This window comes from Ips typographus, linkage group LG1, assembly GCF_016097725.1.
Source record: "Ips typographus isolate SLU linkage group LG1, UJ_Ityp_2.0, whole genome shotgun sequence".
Classification (NCBI taxonomy): Eukaryota; Metazoa; Arthropoda; class Insecta; order Coleoptera; family Curculionidae; genus Ips; species Ips typographus.
In genome coordinates this window covers 25,031,633-25,055,001 of record NC_138422.1, presented here as the reverse complement: position 1 = coordinate 25,055,001, position 23,369 = coordinate 25,031,633, and the positions used below count along the sequence as shown (strand labels likewise).

Below are 23,369 nucleotides of genomic sequence, written 5' to 3'. Positions count from 1 at the left end.
GTTTTCCTAGTAGGCAAAAGTATGGAACCCACTTGCTACTTTTAACAGGCTCTAATGGCCCAAATTATCCTATCAAAACCATCTTAACCTGATCAGCGCTTTAAAGCGTTCAGTATTCTCGTCTACGAAACAAAAATGAGTACCGAAAACGTGAAAGTGATAACAGTGAGCTGTATTAACATGGCTCCAGGGCTAAACACCCTAAAGAGAGGTAGCGTACAGCTTCAGAGGGCTGCCAAAGTAGTTAATGGTAAGCCATTAATACTAAACTATGATCTGAAATAACAAGTACAACATAACTAAGATCAAATTGGGTCAAGGCAAGTTCTGGCCTTTTTCGTATTCACTGGATTCATTCTTTGTGGGGTGGTGGAACAAAGTGCTTCTGTAGCATTAAGGGCTAACAGCACTTCCAGTTACTCGGCAGAGGAATTTGCTGAATACGTGGAAAATACTAGTTACATCACTAGGTACTGTCAACCCCTCGAGGATGCCAATGATACTGAAAGTACGTACACTATTCATGTGGTGAGATCAATTCCACATATAGAGGTAAGTACAGGCGTTGATAATCATAATCGATATTTTAATTGATTGAATTGCCAAAAAATGTATTAGTTACAATTATGTAGTAATAGAAATTTCGTCTATATCAGACTGAAACTAAGTCTCAAGAGAGTTTCATAATAAATTGTTTTTTCCTGTAATTAGACTTGCACTTATTATTTTTCTGGTTAACTCATATACAGGGTGATTCCAAAGTTGGGGCTTTCCTTTCACCTCCGAATAGGGCTTCAAAAAATAAGGTTCAAGGTTAAATAAATTTTTTTCGAAATGTAAACAATAACAAAGCTGCAGGGTGTCAAAGTTTTACTGAAAAAACGAAAATAAAAAATAACTTAATTTTAACTAACTGACAGGTTATTTCCTATCAACATACATTAACAATTTTTTTTTTTTTTTTCTAACTTTTTTAGTTTTTGAGAGATTTTAATTTAAAAATTGTCACTTTTTAGGGTTATATATTATTAGAAAGAAGATGAAAAATGCTACAAAATGTCGGTTGAACGAATTTTCTAACGTTTTGAGTTTTTGAGATACTTGAATTCCAAAATTTGGGTCACTTTTTGCGAGTTTGCAGCGTTGTTGCTAGGTTTGAAGCCTTGGGAAGCTGTAATTTGCATTCCAATCTAAATTTTTATATATTATTAGAAAGAGGATGAAAAACCTTACAAAATGTCGGTTGAACGAATTTTCCAACTTTTTGAGTTTTTGAGATATTTGAATTCCAAAATTTGGGTCACTTTTTGCGAGTTTGCAGCGTTCTTGCTAGGTTTGAAGCTTTGTGAAGCTGTAATTTGCACTCCAATATAGACTTTTTATATATTATTAGAAAGAAGATGAAAAATGCTACAAAATGTCGGTTGAACGAATTTTCTAACTTTTTGAGTTTATGAGATATTTGAATTCCAAAATTTGGGTAACTTTTTGCGAGTTTGCAGCGTTCTTGCTAGGTTTGAAGCCTTGTGAAGCTGTAATTTGCATTCCAATATAGATTTTTATATATTATTAGAAAGAGGATGAAAAATGTTACAAAATGTTGGTTGAACGAATTTTCTAACTTTTTGAGTTTTTGAGATATTTGAATTCCAAAATTTGGGTCACTTTTTGCGAGTTTGCAGCGTTGTTGCTAGGTTTGAAGCTTTGTGAAGCTGTAATTTGCACTCCAGTATAGACTTTTTATATATTTTTAGAAAGAAAATGAAAAATTCTACAAAATGTCGGTTGAACGAATTTTCTAACTTTTTGAGTTTTTGAGATATTTGAATTCCAAAATTTGGGTCACTTTTTGCGAGTTTGCAGCGTTCTTGCTAGGTTTGAAGCCTTGTGAAGCTGTAATTTGCATTCCAATCTAGATTTTTATATATTATTAGAAAGAGGATGAAAAATGTTACAAAATGTTGGTTGAGCGAATTTTCTATCTTTTTGAGTTTTTGAGATATTTGAATTCCAAAATTTGGGTCACTTTTTGCGAGTTTGCAGCGTTGTTGCTAGGTTTGAAGCTTTGTGAAGCTGTAATTTGCACTCCAGTATAGACTTTTTATATATTATTAGAAAGAAGATGAAAAATGCTACAAAATGTCGGTTGAACGAATTTTCTAAATTTTGAGTTTTTGAGATATTTGAATTCCAAAATTTGGGTCACTTTTTGCGAGTTTGCAGCGTTGTTGCTAGGTTTGAAGCTTTGTGAAGCTGTAATTTGCACTCCAGTATAGACTTTTTATATATTATTAGAAAGAAGATGAAAAATGTTACAAAATGTTGGTTGAGCGAATTTTCTATCTTTTTGAGTTTTTGAGATATTTTAATTCCAAAATTTGGGTCACTTTTTGCGAGTTTGCAGCGTTATTGCTAGGTTTGAAGCCTTGTGAAGCTGTAATTTGCATTCCAATCTAGATTTTTATATATTATTAGAAAGAGGATGAAAAATGTTACAAAATGTTGGTTGAGCGAATTTTCTAACTTTTTAGTTTTTGAGAAATTTCAATTCGAAAATTGTGTCACTCTTGTGAGATTGCAGCGTTGTTACTAAGTTTGAACCCTTGTGAGGCTGTAATTTGGCCTCCAATCTAGATTTTTTATATACCGCTGGAAAGAAAATGTAAAATGCTACAAAATGGAGTTTGAACGAATTTTCTAACTGTTTCAGTTTTTTTAGATATAAATTAAGAAATTGTGTCATTTTTTGTGAGTTCGCAGTGTTGTTGCCAAGTTTAAACCTTTCTGACGCCGTAGTTTGCCATCCAATCCAGATTTTCTATATATTATTGGTAAGAGAATAAAAAATGCTACAAAATGGTGGTTGAACAATTTTTCTAACTTTCTTAATTTTTGAGATATTCTAATTCAAAAATTGAATCACTTTTTGTGAGTTTGCAGCAATGTTGCCAGGTTTGAAGCCTTGTGACGCTGTAATTTTCACTCCAATCTACATTTTCTATATGTCATTGGGAAGAAGATAGAAAATGCCACAATATGGCGTTTGAACAAACTGTCTAACTTTTTCAGTTTTTGAGATATTTTAATTTAAAAATTGTGTCACTTCTTGTGAGTTGAAAGCGTTGTTGCCAGGATTAAATCTTTGTGACGCGTAATTTGCACTCAAATGGAAAAAAGATGCAAAATGGAGTTTGAGAGAATTTTTTAACGTTTACAGTTTTTCAGATATTTTAATTCAAAAATTGTGTCACTTTTTGTGAGTTTGCAGCGATGTTGCCAGGTTTGAAGCCTTGTGACGCTGTAATTTGCTCTCCAATCTAGATATTCTATATATCGTTGAAAAGATGATAAAAAATGTTATAAAATGTCGATAGTATACACCCTGTATTTTCGTTATTGTTCATATTTCAAAAAAGCGTCAAACAAAAAAAAACCCTATTTTTTGAAGCCCTATTCGCAGGTGAAAGGAAAGCCCCAACTTTGGAATCACCCTGTATAATCTACTTTTAATAAATGTTTTTTTAAGATCTTTTGCTTTTTCTTCTTTTTTAAGCATCAGAGGTTAGACAGTGTTTTCTTTTCCTCCATCTGGTAATTTAATTTCTATTATTTTCGTGTTTTTTGTTCTTTCTCTAGTGTTTTAAACACTTTGATTGTGTATGTAAGAGGTTTCTGTTAAGTATAATCTAAATTCTACAAAAAACGAATAAAGTAAATATATGCAGATAAAGCAACTATTGAGTTTCAACAAAAAATCTCTTAATTACTTAATTTGTACATATTTAAATAAAATTATTTTCAGCTATTTCAGCATGGAATTTCAATTAAAAAGTGTTTTCAGGTACTGAAAACTGTGTTTTTACTAAAGAAATAGCTTTATTGTTTAAAATTAACCAGTTTCAGGTGTGAAAACAGTTTAAAGTTCTAAAACTAGACTTTCAATGATATTTCTCCAAGAATTGACAAATCAACCATTTTAGCGTGGAATTTCAATTAAAAAGTGTTTTCAGGTATTGAAAACTGTATTTTTTACTAAAGAAATAGCTTTATTGCTTAAAATTAACCAGTTTTAGGTCTGAAAACCGTTTAAAGTCCTGAAATTAGACTTTCAATGGTATTTTTTGAAGAATTGGCAAACCAGCTATTTTAGCATAGAATTTAAATTGATAAGTTGTGTTTTTAAGGTTTTCCGGTACTGAAAATTGTAGTTTTAACTAAAAAAAATGACCCTGAGCTGCTGTTTACACAATAACTATGGATTATCTTATTTCAAAAAGTATAGAAATTTGCAGCACCCAATTTTGAGAAAACTAAGATAGAGTTTTCTCAAAAACGACAAAATTTAGGAAATGAATGATTAAAAAATTAGATTATGTAGAAAAATCGCATAAGTTACTGATTTTATATGTAGATAAAGAACAAAATTATTTAAACATATTACTACTTATACATAACAATTTTACTTAATATAATGTTTGTTTCATTTTTAATTATTTACATAATTTTATTTTGATATTAAAATTCAGTACACAGCTTGACAACTACATAATATCTATGGGTTTTTTTTTAAATTTCAAGTCAAAACTTTTAAATCCAAAAACAGGGTAAATTTAAAAACTTTCTATAATGTAATTGCAATCATACACACACTAGAAATAGAAGTTTTATATTACGTAAATACTTTTTTTAAAAAATGTGAAAAACTATAACGTCTTAAAAACTTGAAAATTGCAACTTTGTATACCACAAACTGCGCCTTCGTTTCATATCACTTTTCTGATTGCGTTTTCCAAAAAAAAAATACTAGTTTGTTTTCACTTTTTAAAAAATAGTCAAAATCTAAAAAGATGGAAAAAATAAAAACTTTGTATAATATGCAAAAACGAGAGTTAAAACAGTCAGAACATTTTTATTATTTCAATCGATTCCTCTTGGCCTTCTTAAGTTATCTGACATGAACATGCTTTAAGAAACCATTTCAGAAAAATTTTGGGAAATAAATTGTTTTCACTAATTTGGAGTCGCTCCAAGCTGTCAAAAATTCCAAAGTGGCCACAATTGAAGGGGTTAAAATAAACCTTATAAACAATGTACAGTATAGTAATAGTCTCAAGTTGTAAAACATATGCCATCCGTTGGTGCTGCATCTGGTTACCTAACTCATTTAAGTAGTTCCGCAAAAATCTCTTCTTCAGTTATAAGTTTTTAATGGCTTACATAATTATTAAAAGAAACTGATGTTCATAGGTGTGCAACACTACAGCCAAATACGGTTATTAGATTAGTTTATCATTAATAAAATAAACAAAACATTCACAAATATGAAGAAAATCAAGATCATATAAAAGGAATTCGATATTTAGAAGACGAAATGTTTTGCATTTGTTAAAAAGGTATTTGATTTGAAAATTAATTTAAATATTGTCCAGCATTTAAGTTAGAAATTATAGAAATAATAATTATGTCTGCATAAAACTTGGGTTGGGGTATTTTTGATTATTTTGTCATCAAAATAAATGTCTATTGCAAGCTCCCTTTAGTGATTTTTTAGTTGTAATAATCAAAAAGGTATTGAAAAAAGTATATATTGTCTGGGTATAAAAATAATCCTGAGTAATTTTGTTAACACTTTCATATTAATCTTCAAGATCTCTACTACAAGCAGAACAAGGAAAGTCTGGTTGTTTATGTTTCAACCTGTATTATACAGGGTGGTCCAGTTTTAAGTGTCAATAATTCACCATTTGATAGCCAATCAAAAAATAAGTTGACTTGCATTGTGTCATTTTTCTGAAAAACGTTTCCTAAGGAAGATACAGTCCTCCAAATTTCAATTTAAAAAATCGTTTTATAGTTTAAAACTGAACATCCAAGACTTGTGAAAGTCCAAATTTGTACTGAATAGTCTAAAAACTTTTTTACTACTAGGAATGGTCTTATGATTCGCTTTCTCAGACTGCCATCCTGGTTGAGTGTCTGAAACTGGCATTCAAGAACTAAAAAAAGTCCGGAAATCAAGACAAAGATTGTATTGTGCATGAAACTCATTTTTTACTACTAAGTTGACTTTTAATGCTAGAACGGACCTTACTAGGACTAAAGAGGGTCCAAAAGTATATTTTCAAGACTTTAATTGGTGTAACTTCTTTAACTTTCAACAAGTCAAGAAGTAAATTAAATTTTCGGACTATTTTATTTCTAAAAATTAGTTCTCAAGACTATTATTGTAGCATTTGGTACCAAAATTTTTTACTTTTATTACTGAAGAAACTTGACTTTTGGAAATAGTCTTAAACTCGATTTTTCAGTCTTAAAAAGCACTAAAAACAGTCTGAATTTCTTAGAGATGCTACAATTTATTGCACCTATGAGTGTAGAAGTCAATTTAATAGTGAAGAAGCTTGAAATAACATTTTCAAGACTATGGTCAGTGGACACACTGGCTTTTAGGCCTGATAAGTCAAAAACTTTGTAAAGATACTCTTGAAACTCGATTTGAGGCACTGAAAACAGCCTTAAAACACTAAAAACAGTCTAGTATATTAAGAAATACCCGAATTTTTAGCACTGAGGTGTCTAGAAGTCGATTTAATAGTGACAAAGCTTGGAATGCCATTTTAAGTCTATGAAGAATGTAAAAAGTGTTTTTTAAGTTTGCTATGTCAATAACTTGGTGAAGATAGTCTTGAAACCGGATTTTCCAAGCTGAAAGCAGTTTTGAAGCACTAAAAATAGTCCAGAATTCGAAGAAAATGAAAAGCAAAGTAAAAATCACGAAAAGTTTGTTTTTAAGACAATTTTCATGAATCTAATGTCAATGTCCTGCATCTAAGACTATTTTCAAGACTAAAATATTGAAATTTGTCTTCAAATTATGAAAACTTACTTCAAATGCAAATTTTAAGCTTCTGATGTCACTTTTCATTAGTTCAGTCACATTTTGGGGTTCAAGTCAATTTTTAAGGTTTAAATGTATGAATTTGTAGTAACAAATTCTTGGAAAAGTAGTTTTTATGTCTACAAGTCAATTTTTAGTATTCGAGTCTCTCGATTTGCATGAAAACTGGTTACAAACACAATTTTTAAGCTTCTGAAATTTTTATCTTTTCTAATTCAATTTTCAAAACTAAAGTCTTTTAGTTTGTCTGGAAACTATGAAAACTGGCTACAATAATATTTTTTAAACTCCTTAAGTGAATTTTCCGTTTCCAAAACAATTTTTAAGTTGGGTTGGGTTAGTTTTGGGTCTTTGACCGTAATAACGTGTAATAAAGTGCTTGTTCCAAATTTGATCAATATTGCTCCAACGGTTTGACAGTTATGACAAAAAAAACGATTTTTTAAACAGAAATTTGAAAGGCTGTATTTTCCTTAGGAAGCACTTTTCAGGAAAATGACATAATGAATGTCAACTTATTTTTTAAATGGCTATGGATTGGTAAATTATTGACATTTAAAACTGGACCACCCTGTATTTTGAGATACGGTTTAGCACTACTATTCGTTTATTATGTTCAAAAAATAAAGATCTAAATATCAGTAGTATTTACTTACTAAATTACTGCCTTCGACAATAGCAAAAACTAATGTTATGCATTAGATACCAATGACCAGAACTGATGAAACCGAAGGAGTTCTTCGTCAAGCCTTTATGTGGGGAACCTTAGTGTCCCCTTTGGCGGCTAGTCGAATTGCCGCCAGAGTGGGGGCGGAGCGCCTTTATGGAGTTAGCGTTTTAGGTACTGGAGTGGTGGCTGTGCTGGTACCAGCTAGTTGGCTCACTGCAGGTCACGTTTGTGTCCGAATAGTACAAGGAATTTTTATGGTAATTTGTTTCTCACTTAAGATAGCCTAAAAATGATTTGAAATGATTCCAGGGAGCAACTTGGCCTGCAGCTCATATGCTTGCCGTGACTTGGATCAAACCGAAAAATATCAGCGCTTTTGTGTCATTATATTCAGGTTGGTTACTGGTATTATTATTACTTATTACTACATTCATTCAATTTCCTTATTTAGTAGGACAACAAATGTATTATTGTAATTATATGTTATTGCATTTGGTGTAGAGGCACCACCACGAAGGACTTGACAAGTATTTAATTAGCATGTTAAAGGTTTACACTTTAATGATAAAGTTGCTCAGGTTGTTCGACGTTTTGATGTTTCTGATTTGGTAGCTGTTTCTAACATATTGATATCAGAACATCAGGGAAATAAAGAAAATGTGGGTATTCGTATTTGTTCTTTTTTAAATAATCTTGAACTTGATGGCATGACAGCCACAAAAGACGATGAAGAAGATGAAGAACAAATCAAAGATAAGGACCAAAATGATGATGATAAAACAAAAAGTGTGGTGTCAAAACTAACTTTTTTGCTTTTGACCTTTAGAGACATTGAAGACAGTATCCAATCATTTGGTGGTTCACCTGGATATCCAATAACCAAATGGATTCTAGATTTTGTGGAAATAGCCGAACTTACCCAGTGGAAAGTCTTACAAAAACCAATTTTTGCTAAAAAATCATTAAGTGATCTAGCAAAGTTGTTTGTTCAATATTAAAAAAGTGATTGATATAAGAATTTGAGCAAAAGTTAAGTAGTTCTCAAGTTCATAAGATGCTAATGACACGAAAGAAGAAAAGAAAAGCGTCTGTACAGGAATACACATCCAGGAAAGGAACTTTTCATTTAACAATAGTGTGAAAGTTGTAGAAGAATGCTGTTGACGCTACCTGAGAATTGATAGAGGAAAAACAGATTGATAAGTAGTTAAAGGAGAGTGTTATTAAATCTAGTACATCTGATTTTGCTGGTTGCTAGTTTGCAAGGAAGATGGAGATGTCAGATTATGCTGTGATTACCGCAGACTAATTAAGGTGATGAAAGATTTTCTTTGTCTCATTGAAGATGTTCTCCATAGGTTGGAAGGTGTTCAGTTTTTCGGTAGAAATACATCAGTTACAGCTTCAGGAAAATTTTTCTAATCATGCTATTGCTTCGTCCAATCCAGTGGATTTTCATATCTAAGAAATTTCAAGACTGTTCCTAACATATCTTTATGAAAGCTTTATTTATATATCGTGTTTTTGGTGTGCTTCAAGAACAATAACACTGCATCATTCTGATAATGATATGAAAATATGTCGACTCATCTCAAAAGGATCCCCCACTACTCAATATAAATATATTGCTACATAAGTATTTGTTAGACATTTCTTCACATAGAATAAGTTTGATGTAGTTGATTACAATCATATACACCCCAATTTTCGATCCTGCACTAAACTAGAATAATCCATTTTCAGCTGTCAACTTGGGATACTCGGTTGTGGGTATTTTGGGTACTATTCTGGTAAGAAAATGGGGCCGAGATTGGTTAAGCTACGTCATATCTGTGGTGTCGGGCGTGTGGTACTTTCTATGGTGGAGGTTTGTAGAAGAATCCTTGCACCCCAATCGTCCGAAGCGGGATGTAAGTTTCCACACCAAAACTTGTGTTGTAAATTCATAATTAATTACTAGGAACATAGAAACTTGCCTTGGAGACAACTGTTGGCTTCCAAACCAGCTTGGGCTTGCGGGGTGGCTGTGGTGGGCAGTCAATGGGCGGATGCCACTCTTATGTTGGGTGTCACCAAGTACCTTAAACTAGTTTATGGATTTTCAATTGAATATGTGTGTTGTAGTATTGTTTTTGTAAAGCAGGAGGATTTTTTTTTCGGTTTGTGATTTTTAGGACGATATTTTGCAGTTTATGCCTCATATTGGTCACTTTTTTGCCGCAATAGCTTTTGGTATTGTGGTGGACCACGTCAGGGAGTCGGGAATTGTGTCCACAACCACCGCCAGAAAACTTTTTGTTTACATGTGTTAGTATTCCCAAGTTGTTGCAATTTAAGCATAATGGTAAATGTGTAATTTTGATCCAGCACATTTTCCACCTGCAGCCCTAATGTTTATTCTGGGCTATACAGGCTGCGACCCCGCTGCACCTGCAGCCCTCTATGTAGCCGCTTTGGCTATGACAGGAGCTACACCAGCTGGAGTTTTCTCCAGTGCAGCTGATATAGCTCCGAATTTTGCAGGTGACTATTCAAATTCACATGTATGATCAATAATATTAAAAATTTGTTTAATAGGGACAGTTTTTGGTTTGTGCCAAACTGTAGGTGCTGCAGGGCTGTTAGCAGCCAACTATGCAGTTTCTGAAGGATTACACGGTTCCGTAAGTTTCCTAAAAGAAACGTGAATATATGCAAAGTTGCTACGTTCTTGTGTTTTACTTTAAGAATGCAATGGAACTCAATTTTACGTCATGAATGTCAATTAGACGTAAGACTCTTTTTAATGTACCTATCTACGATTTATGAAAAATATAACTTTCCTAACGTTCTGCACATTATGTACTTTATTGTTTATAGAAATCTAAAAATCATTAAATTAAGTGTACTTTTTTCTACAAAAAGAAATTATGTCTATCAGATTTAGATACTTCAGACAGTACCGATGTATTCATTTTAAATGCCTTGTTTATGATTAAGTTATGTATTTGAAATATTACAATATGGAGAGACAGTGAGTGTGATGAAAATATGCGCATATTCAGAAAATGCACCACTTTTGGTATAATTATTTGCGCTAAAATCAACGACTAAAATATTCCTTGATTATGTATTACAAACATTTTAAACTGTAATGACAGTCAGGTCAAAAAAAGCACAAAAAGAAATTGAATTGCTATGTTTCAACCGCTGTGCAAGCACAATGAAAGTAAAACAAGTGTTCTTGATTTCATTTAACTAATTTTAAATTGAAAAAAATGTGCTAACAGATTTCACAGAAACATTTTTGGTACTACAAGCAATAATTATTATACGATGCAGAAATGGAACGTTGTTTCTTCACGTTAAACCAAATATTTAAAGAATTTTCGTAGAAGTACCATAGAATAGATTCAATTGAATTCAATTTTATGTAATGATTGCTAAAGTCAGATATGTCATGTATAAAACATATTTGTCTATCAAGACTCTCTTATCCAGTGTCTTCCACTTAACAGATCATACTAATAGTTAAATTAATTAAAATATAATTGAATATATTTTTAGTTTGCAGGTTGGTGGAGATTAGTGTTTGGTGCCTCAACCGCCATTCTTCTATTCACCTCGATATTTTTTATGATTTGCGGTAGTGGATCCGTCCAAGAATGGAACAATTCCCAGAAAGAGGTTGCTATAGAGCTGGAAGACGTGGAAGAACCTTCAAGGCTTGAGTCTGTGTTAGAATAGTGTACGTGAGAAAAACTGTTGTATTACCAGTACAATTAGGCCGCATAATTAATGCGCAATTCATTTTTTCGTTGTACGTAGAACTAGGAATGACGAAACTGAGAAAAAACGTCCGCATGTAAATTTTTCATTGTTTTATTACAAATTCAGAGCGACAACAGTTAAAAGTCTTTCTCACAGGTTTGTTCACATCTTTGGTAACTTTTACGCAATCTATTTACACAATTAAACCTAACACTAGAACGTATTCATATATGAGTTTCACTTAAACCATATGTTGAACAAGAATACTGCACATTTTTTAATACTAATGCAAAATAAATATTATGAGTGTAAAAAGATCATCATTCCATATACTCCATATCTTCGTCTTTGTACCTTTTAGTTCTGCTCACCGGTTTCCTTCTTCGAATACTTTCTTGCTCCTCTTCTTCCCCCAATATCTCCACATTCCTAACAGGAGGTCTTCGGAGGAACTGTGGGGCTGGCATAGTAGCGACTTGGTCACCTTCCTCCTGTTCTTCCTCTTCTTCTTCCAGAGGCAATGCGGGATTCATAGCCAGTTGGAGCATTCTGAGTAGCAGCATCTCTCGCACTTCTGGAGGAAGATACTCTTCTTTTTTGCGTTCTTCTACAAGTAAATATATTGTCATATTTAGTGCATTGAAAATAGCTATTTATGTAACCAGTTACGAAAAGTTGTTGTATGTTTGTAGGGCGAGCGCAGCGAGGTCCTACAATTTGAATGAGTTACACAATAAGATATTTTCGAAACGTGTTGCATACATATTTTTTTCTAATTTTGACCAAAAAGCTGTGAAAACCATCTTTTAAAGTGATTTAACACAAATATTCACTTTCATAGCACCTTGTATAAACTGTGACAACGACATGTTATGATGGATGTCGCCCATATGTTTCTACGGAAATGCATAAAAACAGGGAGTGATGAAATGAACTTTTCATAACTAGTTACATAAAGTGATACTTAAGTAAAACGTAAACGTTTACGAGTAAAACATTTTATCACTCTAATCAGTTTTGAAAAGTGTCACTTTATATGCCAAAATTAGAAAAATTTAATTTAATGTCATTTATGTAAGAAAGAGTATTTGATTATTATAATAGTCTAACGGAATATACTAATTTTATAGCGGTTCTCAAAATGTGTCACTCTGTTTCTTTTTAAATTATTTGAGTAGCACCTGAAACTTTTACAATGTTTTAATAGTGACTCAATGATAATTTGACTCAATTTTTACCTAAAATGTAATGCAACATATCAAAAAACAGCTTTGTGATTGTTTACTTGAAATTTTGTACAATTATTATAACTTTATTGGCATGTTGCTATTTTTACAATGGAGAGTTAAATCTGGTAATAAAAATACTAGAGATAAGTAAGTAAAACTGTAACCATGCAGTCGTGTTGTAGCTACAAAGTATTGAAAGTTACGTGTGTTAATTAAGTTAATTGTGTATTTTACAACCAAAATGTTCAGAAATTTGAACCAAACATTGAATTAAAGTCGCAGGCTTACCAGAAATGATAGTTTTAAAAGCTAAATATCTTATTATAGGAATACATCCTGACATTTTATCCATTTGTATAAATAAATAATAATTTGTGAAAGTAGGTTTTAATCAACATCCGGCTACACAGTTATTGTCGGTAATGAAGATTTGCGATATCCTTTGTCGATGTACTGGTAAAGGCAAAATTCTGTAGATGTCAAAAAATACCTAATATTTTTGGACGAGAATTATCAATTTCACTATTAGCACGATTTCAGTTATTCTTTTACTAGAATACAGCAGACAAACTGCATAGTACGTTAATTTGCTGTATTATTGACTATTATAATACGTTTGTGTATTTTTAAATTTTTAGCAATCACTGGATTTTATGCCAAAAAATACATCGTAAAAAGCTTAACATGTTACATCAGATTGTTGTTACAAAAATTTCTAATCAAAAATCGGATAGTACAATCGGATTAACATTTCTATTTTCATTTTTTATGCACCAGCTTATTAAATTATTTAGAAAAACAAAGTAAGGAAACAACACAAAGAAAATGAAAACAAAATCAATTTTCTCCAGCATTAAAACTGTGCGCTTTTTTTACAAGGGTGCGTAAAGAGAACCATTACGTAACGGGAAACTATGCGTAATTAGTTGTTTACACTGAGGTCGTAGGTAAACAAGCTTAACAACGTTCAAGTATAGGGTATTCCGCAAATAATGCAAGTTTCTAGTAATTTTTTAAAAATCTTTTTCTCGGAAAGATATTGCATTTTTAGTTATAAAAATTAGACATCAATCAAAAACAGAACATCTTTCACCATTCTTTTACAAAACTAACAATCATAATTACCTTGTTGGTACTGTGGTACCAGTACTCTGGTTTCACGCCTGTTAACCAGCTCGTACGATGGCATTCTTCTATCCTGCTCCTCTTCTACATCGATTTGGGATTGGTACTGTGGCCGTACCGCCACGTACTGCCTTGTGGAACTGGTCGGTTGTGGTTGGTCGTACTTTTGGACAAAAACTGGACGTACCGGTGCCAGTCTTTGTCGATATCTAGGCTGCTGGTAGTAGTCGCGTTGCACTCTTGGATTGGTCAGCTCGCTAATTTTTTCCAGCTTTTTCTGTCGCATAATCAAGTGGTTGAGTAGTAATTGAAAGTCTCTTGTACTAACTGGCGGGTGAATACTGTCAATTTCGTTGGAAATATCACTTTCTACAGGTCTTAAAGTGGTTTGTACTGGTGGTGGAATTGGGGCAGGATGGGTGTAAGCTCTGGACATTTCGCGAATATATCCATTCTCGTCAACTTGAACTGGAATGGGTCGTAGAGGTACAGGGTTTAACCTTTTTACGTTGACTCGTTCAATTTCAATGTTAGGTTGGGGTAAGTATTGCCTTCGGGCTTCGTATAGATTTTCCATATTCTGTACTGGTACTATACGGTTCTGGAGTTGACTTAGTGGCACTAAAATAGTACCAGGTTGGAAAGGGTTGCGGACAGCTACCAAAGGGTCTTGGTTATTAGGAGGAATTTGCACGACTGGAACATTAGTAGTAGTACTGGCTGGTTCTGATGTTGTTGTGGCTACTTCTTCCACTGGCTGCGAGTAGGCTGCAGTATTGCTGTCCACTTCCTGCAGCTGACTTCTTTGATAATTAGCCAAGTAATTTTGGTTGGGTTTGATAAGCAGTACTGGAGGTGGTGGCGTGGTACTGGACAGACCAAGCCTGGATGATCTAGTTGTGGTGAATAACGGTCTTGAAGTCACTCCGCTGTTGTAAATATCAGGCAAATCGTTATGCCCTAAAGATTGCTGAAGGTTGTAGACATGTTCTTTGGGAAGGAAAGTGGGAGATGGTGGTTGTGTGGAACTTGGAGGTAGTTGTCTTCTGTTGGTGTTACGACTTTCACTAAAATCTTCAGTAACTGGTTTTACATCTTCTTCTTCGTCAACTTCAGGTCTACCAATTTGACCCTCAGTTTTTAATTCTACAGGAGGTCTGGTTGTGGTGCTTGTAAGTATCAAAGAAGGTCGTTGCAGTAGTACTCTAGGAGATGCTGAACTGTAGACAACCCCTGGAGGTTTTGAAGTAGTACTGCTAGTCCTACGTCTAGCAATACTCTGTATAACACTTAAAGGGGTAGTAGTTGGGGTGGTTGGGGTTGTGTTTTGCGTGGTGACTTTTTTGAAATTTTTGGGTTGAATTCTCTGTACGGCAGACTTTTGTGGAAACTCCGGTAGGGTGATTGGTTCATGCTTAGTGAATACTTCACTAGCATTACTGGTACTGTAGGACACTCGTTTAATTTCCCCTTCATCATCCACAAACCCATAAGTTCCTTTAATATTCCCCAGAACGTCTCTACTTTCAATTTTAAACGAACCATCATCAGCCTCATAACCAATGGTGTAAGAACCATCCGGATTAACTTTCTTGATTCTTTTAACAATTTCCAATTTTCCATCTTTAGTCTCCGACTGTACTAGTTCCTCGTCTTCATTCTTAAAAGTCGTTGCAACATTGTCGGTTTGATTCAAAGATTGCGCATTGGTGACACCCTGCGTCCATATCACCAACAGGATCGTCAACAAAACCTAATGAAGAAATTGTTGATGATTTTAGGCGGAAAATTACTACTGAAAGCGAGCACAAGCTTTTGTTTTCACTTATTACACCAATTTATGTATGAAATCTTCTTGCTACTTCACGCTTGACATTTTCAAAGTCGCAAATTACTACTTAACCTTTCGTTGGAAACCTGTTTAAATTTGTACCGAGAAAATCACTAAGAAATGTTTTTAATTAGTTAAATATTTTTTATTAAGAAAAATTGCAAAAACTCTGTAATAAATACTATTTTATTTAAATTAATACTTGAAACTTGAACAAAAAGTGTGTTTGTGTTGATTTGACAAAATTTTGCAAAAATTTTTTAACGTCATTCTTTGGTTTTGTATGAAACTTATCTTACTAAAAGACTTCAAATATGTATGTTTCTGTAATACACGTCTTGGGAGAAAATTTGTTACTAACATTTGCGGAAAGTTTGTTTTTACGCATTCTACCAACGCCACTTTCAGTCAGCGTACCTAAAAGTATCACTTTCCGCACTTGATGTCAATAATGAAAGGTTAAGGTAGTATTTTTGGGATGGCAAGTGTACTTTATACACTTGTTACAAACTCAAAAGTGTCTAAAACTACACTTACCACCTTAAAAAATTGAAAAAAACTTTAACAAACACATTTAAAGAAAAAATAAACTAAATCACGATCAATGAAACACACCCACGCACGCGGAACTCACCTTGCCCATGCAAGCCATCATTTCTCTCATGCCATTTAGCCGCGGTACCACAGACTATTCGAGAGTACCAGCCGGGTTCCCTATATAACTTAGTGGATGGCTTCGTGAAGATACCGAGAGGGAGAGCGCGACCTTGCAAGAAGTGGTGCATTCGTTTTGTTTGTCGATTAAACTGTTTGACGGTACCACTTTAAAGGCACCGAATTGGTATTGTTCCAAATTGTTCTACTTATGTTTTTTTGGAGCGAGAATTTCATTTACACGGATGGTATTTGTACAATTATGCAACCAGGTGATTTAATTAGTGTGGATTTAGTTATACTAGTACCCTCCTATGAAATGAATACATTGAGTGATAACGAAACCGATCATGAGGGTTTGATTTTGTGTTTTCATGATATTGAGGAAGTGAATTTTAAATTTAGTCTTATATCACCAGTAGATTTCAATAAAAATGAAAAAAGCAAGGACTTGCAGTAATCCAGATATTACAGAGTGAAACAAGTTAGAAAACTTTAAAAACGATTTTTCCCGGACTGTACCTAATTTTTTAGTGTTGTTTTTTAAGTTATTGGATAGGAAATTTAATGAGTATTCCAAAAATGTGCTTAAAAAGGTGATCCGGTCACTGCAAGTGAGTTTTACAAGCAATTTTGTCTCGAACTGTCTTTTAAATAGTGATTTTTACAGTTCAAATTTTAACAACGCTTTCCTCCTTGACTGTACCTATTTTTTGTATTTTTTATAGATTCTTGAATAGGAAATTTAATGAAGATTCCAAAAATGTGCTTAAAAAGGTGATTAGGTCACTGCAAGTGAGTTTTACAATCGATTTTGTCTCGAACTGTCTTTTAAATAGTGATTTTTATAGTTCAAATTTTAACACCGCTTTCCTCCTTGACTGTACCTATTTTTTTGTATTTTTTTTAAGTTCTTGACTAGGAAATTTAATGAAGATTCCAAAAATGTGTTTAAAAAGGTAATCCGGTCACTGCAAGTGAGTTTTACCAGCGATTTTGTCTCAAACTGCCTTTTAAATAGTGATTTTTACAGTTCAAATTTTAACAGCGCTTTCCTCCTTGACTGTACCTATTTTTTTGTATTTTTTTTAGACTCTTGAATAGGAAATTTAATGAAGATTCCAAAAATGTGTTTAAAAAGGTAATCCGGTCACTGCAAGTAAGTTTTACCAGCGATTTTGTCTCGAACTGTCTTTTAAATAGTGATTTTTATAGTTCAAATTTTAACAGCGCTTTCCTTCTTGACTGTACCTAGTTTTTTGTAGGTTCTTGAATAGCAAATTTAATGAAGATTCCAAAAATGTGCTTAAAAAGGTGATCCGGTCACTGCAAGTGAGTTTTACCAGCGATTTTGTCTCGAACTGTCTTTTAAATAGTGATTTTTATAGTTCAAATTGTAACAGCGCTTTCCTCCTTGAATGTACCTATTTTTTTTGTATTTTTTTTAGATTTTTGAATAATAAATTTAATGAAGATTTCAAAAATGTGCTTAAAAAGGAAATCCGGTCACTGCAAGTGAGTTTTACAAGCGATTTTGTCTCGAACTGTCTTTTCAGCAGTGATTTTTACAGTTCAAATTTTAACAGCGCTTTCTTCCTTGACTGTACTTATTTTTTTTTGTATTTTTTTAGATTCTTGAATAGGAAATTTAATGAGTATTCCAAAAATGTGCTTAAATAGGTGATCCGGTCACTGCAAGTGAGTTTTACAAGCGATTTTGTCTCGAACTGTCTTTTAAATAGTGATTTTTATAGTTCAAATTTTAACAGCGCTTTCCTCCTTGACTGTACCTATTTTTTTGTACTTTTTTTTAAGTTCTTGAATAGGAAATTTAATAAAGATTTCAAAAATGTGCTTAAAAAGGTAATCCGGTCACTGCAAGTGAGTTTTACAAGCGATTTTGTCTCGAACTGTCTTTTCAGCAGTGATTTTTACAGTTCAACTTTTAACAACGCTTTTCTCCTCGACTGTACTTATTTTTTTTGTATTTTTTTGGATTCTTGAATAGGAAATTTCATGAGGATTCCAAAAGTGTGCTTTGTAAGGTAATTCGGGGATTACGGGTGGGTGTTACAGGTGATTTTGTCGCAGACTGTCCCGTCAAACGTCAATTTTACAGTTCAAATTTTGACAGCGCTTTCCTTCGAACTCTACCAAATTTTTTCATGATTTTTTTTTTAGGTTATTAATGAGCAAATTTAATGGGGATTCCACTACAGGTGAGTTTATAGGCGTCCCAGATATTTTGTCACAGACTCTGATTAAAACTGTGTTTTTAACAGTTGACAGTTGTCATAATACAACAATAAAACGTCACAACTGTCGAAGTAGTATAAACATATAAAATGTATTTAATATGCTCTGGATAAGGTTTGTTACGGCTCAACTGTGTTTTATAGTTTCAGTGTCTTTTGGGCTTTATTTGGACAGTTTCTGTCTAACCCAACTTAACCTAACCATAGACATTATATAAAATGCACATACGGGATACGTTGTATACGGTTTGTTACCTTTTCAACTTAGTTTTATTGCCTTTTGGGTTGTTTTTGGAGAGTAATGTCAGCTTAGACTACAAGTTGAACAAACGGGAAAACTGTCACAATCCTAACCATAGACATATAAAATATAATTTATGTGACATGTATTAATTTCATTAAAACTCAAATTTGTTTTTGCAGCTTTATAGTTTCCTGGTACAATTTTTCGAATAAACAATATGATGACAGATAAAACTACTTGCTCCAATACAACATTAAAACGTCACAACTGTCAAAATCCGATCCATAGACATATAAAATGCATTTAATAGACTTTGTATAAGGTTTTTTACCTTTCAACTATGTTTTAGAGTTTTATTATCTTTTGGGCTGTGTTTGAACAGTTTACAGTGTAGTATCAACTTAAACTACAAATTGAATAAAAGGCAAAACTAATCATGGACATATGAAATATAATTTAAGTCACTGTACCTTACTTCTGTGGTACGATTGTAATCCAAGATTAAGTTCGTGGTTTCCTTATAACTTTAAGTGGTAGGTATCTACCAAATATATTTTTTCCTCACAAAATAAAAACATTTTTGTGTTAAAAAAGTAAGAATTATCATTTGGTACAGCAGATAGTACTTATGTAGTGAAAGTTACGTGAGATATGCAATTACACACTCGACTGGGAAAATGACCGGTTCTTGATGATGGATATATTATATAGAAGGTACTATTTGTAGTAACGTGTGTCGGTTCGATGTTTTTAATATCAGTACCACATTTCTAATTGCCTGTTCAATTTGATTTTATAATCGTTCAGTTATTAAGAGGTTCAATCTTATAACAGTGTTGAAAATAATAATGAATGACTGTTGATTTGCAGAAATTAGGTTTCGACTTGCGTTATTAATTGAATTAGCAAAAAAACCTTGAATTGCCGCAACAGAAACTAAAAAGTTTCTAAATCGGTTCTTAACAAAAGGCTTAATCGTCCACCCAATGGTACTTGGACCATTTCCCACGCGGTGCCACTGTTTGGTACTACTCTCGTTAAAATACAATGCAGTTTTTAGGTGGTCCCGATTAATATCAGCAAGGATGTTTTGCGTCAAAATTGTAATGTCAGCATTTGCTAAGTATCTTTTAATTATTAGAAAATAAGAGTGATTTTTTTTTCAGTGAGAGTTGTCCGTTATTCTCATAAATGTATGATTTTTCTCAAGGAAGTACATGTTTATGGTAATTTTCTTCCAATATGACTGACAATAGGTATTTGTATTTCCCATCATTGATATGTATGCATTATTACATCACAATCTTTTTGTTTGTTTTTCCTAATAGTTGCTGAATACTATCTACTGTTTAAAAGGGAACTTTAATCTTCAATGGTTCATTATTATTAGCCTATTCGCCTACACATTCATTAGCTCGCTATATTTATCAGAAATGTTAAATCTGTTAGTAGGAAACGTTTAAACAGATTGACCAATGTTTCCAATACGAACATGATTGTGTTCAACTGAAAGTTACTTCATATTGGAAGTACTGGAATAATATGGTATCTCCATTATCTGCAATATGTTGTAACATTATTTTGAAGAAGAATTAAGTTTACTCAGTGCCAGAAAAGAAAAGTAGAAGAATTGGAATGATTGAGCTGGCTAACTGTCCAGAAATTTCTATTACTAAGCAAAACTTATTTTAAAGAAGTCCTTAAATGAACAAATAGTCAGATTAAATCCAACTTTTGGATGGATTTTAACTTTACCATCCTGTTACCTATATTTTTTTATCAGTTACTTAAAATACATGAAAATCAGAATAACTTGGAAGGGAATTTTGAATTTGTATGATTTTGGCACAAAATTATCCTTAATACGAAACTCTTTGATATTTTGATTTTTATAATGCGTTCTTTTGTAACATTTGAGAAATGGAAAATAAATATTTCAATGTTACAGTAATGCTTCCCAATTGAGGAAAGTAAAGAGATTTCAAAAAGCTCAAAATGTTAATAATTCACCATTTGATAGCTAATCAAAAAATAAGTTGACTTGCATTAAGTCATTTTTCTGAAAAACGTTTCCTAAGGAAGATACAGTCCTCCAAATTTCAATTTAAAAAATCGTTTTATAGTTTAAAACTGAACATTCAAGACTTGTGAAAGTCGAAATTTGTACTCAATAGTCTAAAATCTTGCTTTTTACTACTAGGAATGATCTTATGATTCGCTTTCTCAGACTGCCATCCTGGTTGAGTGTCTGAAACTGGCATTAAAGAACTAAAAAAAGTCCGGAAATCAAGACAAAAATTGTATAGTGCATGAAACTCATTTTTTACTACTAAAAATAATATAAAAGTTGACTTTTAATGCTAGAACTGACTTTACTAGGACTAAAGAGAGTTCAAAAGTATGTTTTCAAGACTTTAATTGGTGTACAACTGAATTTTCTGGACTGGACAACAAGTCTAGAAGTAAATTAAATTTTCAATTCATTTTTTTTTTAAATTAAATTAGTTCTCAAGACTATTATTCTTGAAACTCGATTTTCCAAGCTGAAAGCAGTTTTGCACTAAGCACTAAAAATAGTCCAGAATTCGAAGAAAATGAAAAGCAAAGTAAAAAGCACGAAAAGTTCGTTTTCAAGACATTTTTCATGAATCTAATGTTAATGTCCTGCATCTAAGACTATTTTCAAGACTAAAATATTGAAATTTGTCTTCAAATTATGAAAACTTACTTCAAATGCAAATTTTAAGCTTCTGATGTCACTTTTCATTAGTTCAGTCACATTTTGGGATTCAAGTCAATTTTTAAGGTTTAAATGTATGAATTTGCAGTAACAAATTCTTGAAAAAGTAGTTTTTATGTCTACAAGTCAATTTTTAGTATTAAAGTCTCTCGATTTGCATGAAAAGTCAATTTTCAAAACTAACAAGCCTTTCAGTTTGTCTGGAAACTATGAAAACTGGCTACAATAATATTTTTTAAACTTCTTAAGTGAATTTTCCGTTTCCAAGACTATTTTTAAGTTGGGTTGGGTTAGTTTTGGGTCTTTGACCGTAATAACGTGTAATAAAGTGCTTGTTCCAAATTTGATCAATATTGCTCCAACGGTCTGACAGTCATGACAAAAAAAAACGATTTTTTAAACAGAAATTTAAAAAACTGTATTTTCCTTAGGAAGCACTTTTCAGGAAAATGACATAATGAATGTCAACTTATTTTTTAATTGGCTATGTGAATTATTGACATTTAAAACTGGACCACCCTGTATTTGTTATTGTTAATGGTATAATTGTCATAACCTGCGATTGTGCGTACCTTCTATATAGAACATACTCAATTGTTGTGCTATTTCTGGCATTTTGAGGTTTTTGGAAGAAGTAGTGTAATAGGCACAAAAATGTCAAAACCAACTTATGTTTAGTAGGTACTTGCAAAATTTTTGGTACTAATTTGTGAGTACCACTTTAATAAACAACAGCCTCCACTGTTAAGTTATTTCTTAATTTAAACCTAAATAACTTTGCTCACGACGATTACGTACTACCAGGTAACTGAACGTCTCCTTATAAAGTTACCGGTACTACTCACAACCCAGTACGGACCTGTTCAAATAAATTATCGTGAAAATTCCCAGCCTGGCATGCTTCAGAACCAAAACTAAGACATAATGGGCGATTAAACAATTAACGATAACAGTCTGAGAAATGTGCCATATTTAAAGAATGACTGCATTTAGGATGCAAGACATTACGACAGTATTTTTTTCTTTACTGTACGACGACAGCTCTAATGCAATTAACGTCGAGTGCAATGATTTGCTTGTTTTTTTACTACGTAACACTTGATTAACACCTCCATTTAATCATTAGAGATGTTATTAATTTTGTTGCTTATAGCAGAAATAATTGCACTTTTTCTTTTCTAGCAGCCTTATAAGACGTAAAAATAATAAAGCAATTTATTGGAAAGCTAAGATGAAAAGACGTCAGAAAGTAATTTAATTAAGTAATAAAAACACTCACCTACATAAAAAATATTGGTTGAAGAAAAAAACATTTTCATTTAGAATTAAAGGAGAAGGTTTTATTATGCATGTGAAAATAGTTGATTTTCCTAACAAGTGCGGAAAGTGATACTTTCCCGCACGCTGCCTGAAGTGAAGGACAAAGTGACAAGATGCGGGAAAATGATTTCTTTACGCACTAGTGCGGGAAAATCTATATTTCGGGAACAAAAATAGTGCGGAATGAAAATAACTATATCCAACAAGTGCGGAAAGATACTTTTCCTCATTCTGTATAGTGCAGGAACGACCCTTTCCGCATGTGTTCGAAACAGAAGTTTTTCAACTATCGTTATGAAAAATATGGAGAAATTTAAATTTGCAGCATTTCTGTAGCTTTCATGATTGACTCCAGTATAGCTGTTCGTTAATTGGAGTTTTAGTCACATGATATCAATCAGTCTTTCTAATAGAGTGGTCATGTGACCACCTATCGAATGACTGACGTATCACTTACAAAGTCTGGCCCACTGGTTTTTAATGGTTTTCTGTTCTTACCATTGGTTTTCTATGTACAACTTTCAAATTTCGACACTATACTAATTTTGAGAATATTTCAGTCTGCCATAAACTTGGAAACAATCAAAATGATTCCCATAAAGCTAAAGAATGACAAAACTAGTCTAAGCTATGCAGTTTACATGTGGTGAATG

The 23,369-nt window shown here is 32.7% G+C and overlaps 2 protein-coding genes across 3 annotated transcripts; one reads left to right on the top strand and one right to left on the bottom strand.

Moving 5' to 3' along the window:
* Positions 1-37: 37 nt before the first annotated feature.
* Positions 38-11,633, top strand: LOC145729240 (sialin-like). Its single transcript, XM_081979923.1, has 10 exons — positions 38-250; positions 305-552; positions 7,601-7,825; positions 7,878-7,962; positions 9,312-9,478; positions 9,529-9,681; positions 9,743-9,875; positions 9,936-10,091; positions 10,146-10,231; positions 11,115-11,633. The coding sequence occupies exons 1-10, from the start codon at positions 136-138 to the stop codon at positions 11,292-11,294; spliced, it is 1,548 nt and encodes a 515-aa protein (XP_081836049.1). The 5' UTR covers positions 38-135; the 3' UTR covers positions 11,295-11,633.
* On the bottom strand, positions 11,414-16,200 carry LOC145729228 (uncharacterized). Of its 2 annotated transcripts, none has more exons than XM_081979910.1 (3): positions 16,138-16,200; positions 13,673-15,425; positions 11,414-11,925 (listed from the first exon to the last, which is right to left on the bottom strand). In XM_081979910.1, exons 1-3 carry the CDS (start codon positions 16,165-16,167, stop codon positions 11,639-11,641), a joined length of 2,070 nt encoding a protein of 689 aa, XP_081836036.1. In that variant the 5' UTR covers positions 16,168-16,200; the 3' UTR covers positions 11,414-11,638. The 2 variants fall into 2 exon arrangements, with proteins under 2 accessions (XP_081836036.1, XP_081836043.1); XM_081979917.1 differs by having other exon boundaries at positions 11,792-11,910; positions 13,657-15,425.
* Between the last annotated feature and the right edge of the window lie 7,169 nt (positions 16,201-23,369).

Excerpts from the sequence above, each read along its gene's own strand:
- LOC145729228 (XM_081979910.1), bottom strand. The coding sequence starts at position 16,167 with ATGAGAGAAATGATGGCTTGCATGGGCAAG. Across the intron at positions 15,426-16,137 it reads TGATGGCTTGCATGGGCAAG|GTTTTGTTGACGATCCTGTT; the intron begins GTGAGTTCCGCG and ends TTTCTTCATTAG. Across the intron at positions 11,926-13,672 it reads GGTACCACAGTACCAACAAG|AAGAACGCAAAAAAGAAGAG; the intron begins GTAATTATGATT and ends ATTTACTTGTAG.
- LOC145729240 (XM_081979923.1), top strand. The coding sequence starts at position 136 with ATGAGTACCGAAAACGTGAAAGTGATAACAGTGAGCTGTATTAACATG. Across the intron at positions 553-7,600 it reads GATCAATTCCACATATAGAG|ATACCAATGACCAGAACTGA; the intron begins GTAAGTACAGGC and ends GTTATGCATTAG. Across the intron at positions 9,876-9,935 it reads AAAACTTTTTGTTTACATGT|CACATTTTCCACCTGCAGCC; the intron begins GTTAGTATTCCC and ends ATTTTGATCCAG.